The sequence below is a fragment of the Rhamphochromis longiceps genome, linkage group LG8 (genome assembly GCF_057381845.1).
Source record: "Rhamphochromis longiceps isolate RC_006_pf linkage group LG8, R_longiceps_female_GT1.1, whole genome shotgun sequence".
NCBI classification, from domain to species: Eukaryota; Metazoa; Chordata; class Actinopteri; order Cichliformes; family Cichlidae; genus Rhamphochromis; species Rhamphochromis longiceps.
The window spans coordinates 12,153,022-12,159,021 of record NC_140564.1 but is presented as its reverse complement, the minus strand read 5'-3'; the positions used below and the strand labels follow the sequence as shown (position 1 = coordinate 12,159,021).

General features: G+C 40.4%; 1 protein-coding gene across 2 annotated transcripts in view; it reads right to left on the bottom strand.

Annotated features, from left to right (window-relative positions):
* Positions 1 to 413: 413 nt before the first annotated feature.
* slc39a11 (solute carrier family 39, member 11) overlaps positions 414 to 6,000 on the bottom strand; it is a 199,712-nt gene continuing 194,125 nt past the window's right edge. For both annotated transcript variants that reach the window (XM_085415770.1, XM_085415771.1), the window contains exons 7-10: positions 2,837 to 2,906; positions 1,340 to 1,438; positions 1,098 to 1,256; positions 414 to 991 (exon numbers count right to left, since the gene is read on the bottom strand). In XM_085415770.1, the coding sequence (XP_085271896.1) occupies positions 913 to 991; positions 1,098 to 1,256; positions 1,340 to 1,438; positions 2,837 to 2,906 (407 nt within the window). In that variant the 3' untranslated portion in view covers positions 414 to 912. The remainder of the gene's footprint in view (positions 992 to 1,097; positions 1,257 to 1,339; positions 1,439 to 2,836; positions 2,907 to 6,000) is intronic.

Sequence of the window (6,000 nt, the reverse complement as noted above, 5' to 3'; positions counted from 1 at the left end):
TAGAAACTGCATTATTTGTTTATCTTTCTCTAATGTGGTTCGGATGAAACAAGAGGAGGAGGGCAAACACTTTTTCACACCACTGTATATAGGTTACATTTTTTATGGCCATTTTGCTGTACACTATTGTGAGAGGTACTTTCATAGATTACAAAAGGTTAGTCGATGAACAAATACAAGATCTTATGACACGGTAAAATCAAAAGGTCTGAAAATAGACTACTGTTCAAATCAAATCAATACCGACAACACCACATCTCAAAATAAAAGCATCATAATCCTGGGACATTAGATTGCATGTTTGAAATATTTAGGTTAAACATGTAGCTGCAAAGTGTCATATTTGAAATGCCATAATTCAACACACCATAATCATACTGTCTGGTTTCTTAATGATGACAAGACGACTGATGTAGAAATGTTGTAATTATTTATTTTCACTCCCAACAACAGCAAGCCAAACACCAGAGTTCAAGTATCGTGATCATTAGGGAAATGGACGAAACAAAACCCAACACATTCATTTTAACTTAACAGAACAGAAATTATCTGTACTTATAATATTGTTTCTAAACTTAAAAGCTACAAAGTCCCAACAAAACATTCTCCAGCCCTGGAATATGAATATTCATTTAAATATTCAGAAATTAATTCCTTAATGAAATATCAGACATGAAAAACATGTCAGCTGCTCTCAGGAAATCACTGTTAAAATGTGAATGACAAAAGTTAAGTTCAAGTATGATCATCCTTCCAAACCTGATCCATTTTATGATCAACAATTAAAACTAAATGCATAAACAGTGTTTGAGAATCAAACACTAATTTTGGTCCCCCTTTTACTTAAAATACAAGTTGCATCATGATGACGACATCATGTCCTGTGAGGGATCGCCGGTCCTCACGGTGATCTCAGCCTAGACCCACATCTAGTGACATCATCACTACAAAGCCTAGGATGGAGGTCCAGGATGCCAGCTTTCCGTTTCCACTGGTGATGCCAAGTTGAAGCAAAGGGTAATAGATTAGACCTCTTGCACAAGTAATCTAGCTTTGACCCCCCCACCCCAAAAGTAACTCCTCCTTTTCACTTTTACCTGACTTGCGCCTCAGGTATGATGTCATCCACCACCACATAGACCATCGCCCCGGCAGCAAATGCCAACGCGTATGGCAATAGAGGTTCTGCCACAACAACAGCTACGGCGCCGAGCAGCCCGGCAATAGGCTCCACCATACCGCTAAGCTGACCATACCTGAAGGAAGAACACCAACAATGAAGGAAGCTGCACACTGTTTGAAGATTGATACAGTGAGTAGAAACCTGTGGTTTCCCTACCAGAAGGCTGTCCATGTTGAGACCCCTGACCCGCGGAGGGGCAGGCTCACTGCCAGCCCTTCAGGGAAATTCTGGATTCCGATACCAATGGCCAAATTTCTGATGGAACACAAACAATCAGTCACCCAACTTTTCTTTACAAGGAATATTATGAAATATTAAATCAGAAAAAGACTTCATGAAGGTGGGCTGAGGGCCCAGCGTCCTCTACTGGGCCCTGTGCTCAATGCCCAGTGCCACATAGCCCGATTGGCATTTGCCATTGAATACCAGAATTGGAAGGTCAACCGCACAGATCAGAGGAGGTTCACCCTGAGCTTGCTCCCAAGCTTCAGAAAGGGTCTGGATAAGCAGCGGGGACCAATTTGGTTTGTTTGCCATGGGTCAGTGATGGTGTGGGGAGGCAGGTCCATGGAGCGGGACCCAGAAGTCCACAGGTTAGGCAAAGCCACCCTGACTGCTATTACGTATTGGAATGAAATCCTTGGACTCATTGTCAGACCCTACACTGGTGCAGTGGGTCCTGGGTTTAACAATATTTTTTAATAAGTGCTGCAGCCTGTGTTTAATCAGTATCTACACGTGTAGTTTAACTCTATTTTATAACTGCTTTTGGTAGTGTGTGTAACTGAAACTGCAATCACGCTGTTAGCAGATCAAAGTGTTACCTTGTTTCTATTTGTTAAAGACCTGATTGTTTTCAATCTTAATGCCTTTTCAGATCCACAGATAAACATGCAGCTGCTTCAAGAGACAAGGCTGCTGGCTTAGAAAAGGTTTGCTGGGATCTCCAACTGTATCGCCAGTACCAGAATATAACCACTAGGTGTCAGCAGCACACAACAGAGAACAGTTATGGGATTGCATGGAAACACACTAAAGTAATCAAACCCATCTTCAAAGTGGAACTTATTTCCAATCATTTATATACTATTACATTGTTGGATACTCACATTAGCCATAGCCAACATTTCAAATACTAAGGTTAGTTCTTTAAACGCTCATCTCAGCTTTGTGTGATATCAAGATGAGAGGATACCCTGATTGTGATTATTTCAGACACACAGCACTGAAGTCCCCTCGCTTGCTGTTAAAATCTTGAGTTTACGAGGAGCGGCCAATCAAAAGAAAGCTCGCTGTAAAGGGAAATGACCTAAAACTGAGAACAAATTATAGACTATGGGTTTCTCCCCCTTCTTTTGAACTGTGAATTGTGCAAAGCTCATAAAATCAACATGGAGCTAAAAATGAGCATAAGAAAAGCCAACCATCAGCTTCAGTATTTAACTCAACTATCTGAAGTTTTTAATGTAGTAACAATAACCAGTCAGAGCTTGTGAACAGATAACCTCAACCATAACTGTCTCCAGCTGCAATGACGGATAAAATGCTCAACAGCCAAATTAACAGACCAATCAATAAAGCAAGAATCCATTTTTCACAACTTCAGAAAGGCCGTGTGTTGTATTTGTTTCTCGGGTTTTACATCAGTCTTACCTGGCACTCTCAAAGGTAGCAGATGTTGTCTTTCCTACAGCTCCAAAACCAACACCTACTGCCAAGCCCTCTGCAGAGACACAAACAGTTGATCTTTGTTAGTGTATGTCCCTGGGCTTCTCTGTTACACAGGAATAAGAACAGTTTAAGGGGATGGATGAAAGAAGAACATGTTGGCAAACTGTAGATGATAACAAAATACGTGAAGAAAATCAGCATGGACAGAAAGTCTGTGTACTGTGAAAGAAAAATACTAGGTGCTGTCTTTTCAAACAGGAAACCGATCTATTAACAGCAAAACGCCTGTGGAGGTTCCCAGTCTGAAGGATGGTCTTGCTGTTTACAAACAGATTTCTATTATGAAACCTGCTATACGTGGATATGCAGCCCTTGTGGGATGGAGACTGTAGATTGAAATATGATTGCTGAACTGTGACTGAGTGTAAATATAAGAAATTAGGTCTTGTGGGGTTTTTTTTGGGTTTTTTTCCTTATAAGGTGCTGTGAATTGTCTGCTTTAGATGCTACAGACAGTGAGGCTATAGAATGGGAAAGCCGCTTTATCTGTGCTGTGAGGGCTTCTTAAAGTTGGGACCAGTGTGTAGAGCCAGTCTGTCTGCCTCTCTGCACACTCTGAGCAGCAGCCCTCTCCTCTGATGTCCCATTTGTCTCATTTGTCATGCCTGCCACATATATTTAAAGTACACACTATTCAAACTGAAAGTGAAAAGGTCACAGGGTATCTATAATGAGTGTTTGTGTGTGTGTGGCCTGCTTCAAACACTGACAAGCAAACACATCCTGTCATGCGCATTAACAGCTATGTTGTTACAAAGCTACAACCTGCTGATTCATAGTCTCTTTATTTATTTATTTTCTTTATGCACAGCGAGGATTTATAGAAACAAGGCAGGAACAAGAATCAAGGGTAAAACTGTGCCTGGAGGAGGTTTGCACAGCACTTAGAATCACGTGTGACACACTGATTAAATTACAGAAACATTTAAAGCACCATTAACAAATGTTTTTCTTTACTAATTTTTGCTGTGTTTGTTAATCCAACCTTTTATCTACAGACACAGCGCGTTACCTTCTTAATACTAGCTTGTTAGTAACCAAATTAATGCTTTTTAACAGAATTCAGCCTAAACTGTACTTTGAGAGGGTCACAGAGGGTGTGATTAAAATAAAAGATAACATCATGGTTTCTGCTCTTTTGCCAACTTCTATTCATTTCTTTACATTTTATATATTAATATAGAGCCCCTCCCTGAGCCTGGTTCTGCCAGAGGTTTTCCTTCTCACTGTCACCAAAGTGTTTGCTCATAGGGGGTCATATGATTGTTGGGTTTTTCTCTGTATGTGTTATTGAAGGGTCTACTTTACAATATAAAGCACCTTGAGGTGACTGTTGTTGTGATTTGGTGCTGTATAAATAAAACTGAATTGAATTGAAGTATGACTGAGCTCCAGGAGGCCCAAATTACCTCATGTTCTAATAAATACGCTTTTCTTTTACAGTCCACGGTAACATTTATATTTAATTTTTTTTGTGTGCAAAACTCTTGAGCCACTTCTCATTTCTGTATATTTTGTTAGGAAAATGGGAAGCGCGTGCAGCGATGTACTGAAACAAACACATGGAAATACAGAATATAAGCCAGAATTTGTACAATATTTAGGAGGTGAAAGTCAATATTTGGTATGCTCAGCTTTTTAGGGACATTAAAACTCTTCTTTGGATGTTGGCTGCCTTTTGTTCTGTTCGCTTTCAGGATGATCCCACACTGCTTAACAAAGTTGAGGTGCGGCCAATCCAGACTGATCGTGTTCCATTATGTCATTTCTCGTATGCTTTTACAGCACTGGCAGTGTTTTTGACATCATCATCATCATCATCATCATCATGCTGAAAAATGAAGCCGTCAGATGCTTTCCAGCTAGTATTGCATGGTTGAAAAAAATATTTCCTTTAATTTTAACCTAACCCCCCCCCCGCCTGGCTAAAAGCCAGAAATCCTGACCAAGCCTCCGCTCCGTTTTACAGACAACTGTAGGCACTCACTGCATGTCTCTCTCGACGTCCTCCTTAAATATTGACCGCCATTTAAACCAAGAATTGACATTTGACTCCATAAAACCTGTTGCCGCTGATTTTCACTCCAGTTCTCGTGTCATCTGTCAAACCCCATATTCAACCCGATTTCATTCTTTAAGTGCGTCTTAAAGACGACAGACGCTCAGTCATTGAGACCATTTCTGATGATGATAATGAGTGATGGTGATCAACTGAAGAGCCAGGTGTATCACTCAGGTCCTGTCAGCTGAATTGATTTCCTCTGACGTCAGATACTGTTCTACCGATAATCATCAACTCAGCCACATTTTATTATGTTCTCTATTTGTCAAGTTGTTAAAGGTTTTTTAAGGACACACTGCATACAATGAAACATAACACATTTTCAGCTCTTTGGGGATCACCTCTTTGCTGCCAAAATACTGTTTGATGTTTGTCAGACTGTGTTTGCGAGTTGTCTGTCATTCGAGTTAGGCAAGTTTTTTTTTATGTTCAGCTGATTCATAGGTCAGTGTTAAGTGGCTTAAAAACCAGGACTGAAAATGAGTGAGAAAAACTCTCAAAAGCCTGGAGAACTGGCGCTCAAGACACAACACAGGGTACTTCTAGTAATTTGTCCTGTTGTAGAAACAATCTTGAAAGAACATAGTTTTCTGATCTTCCGTTGGTAATTTCAAAGGGTTTAAAACACTTTTTCTTCTAAAAGTATTTCACCTCTTGTATACAAAAACAAGTAGAATGTGAATAAGAGAGATAAATGAAGCAACAAGAAGATAAACTAAAGAGGGGAAAGCTAACACAGAGGCCAAAAAAAGTAACAGGATGTTTTTCTAGGAACCAGGTGTCCCTGCAAAACAGACTTCTCCAGCTGAGGTACCACTTCATCACAATCTAACACCTGTTATTACCTCTCATAACAACACAGACTAGTTCTTATCAACCTCCCGCTGCCTCATTACAGGCAGACACAGTGTAGTGGCATTATGGGGAAAAAAACCACCCTTTGGGTACGCTGTGGGTCTGCTTCACTTAATCCTCGGAAACAGTCTGAAATGCTGAAGGGCCAGTAAAAAATCTGGCACTGAAA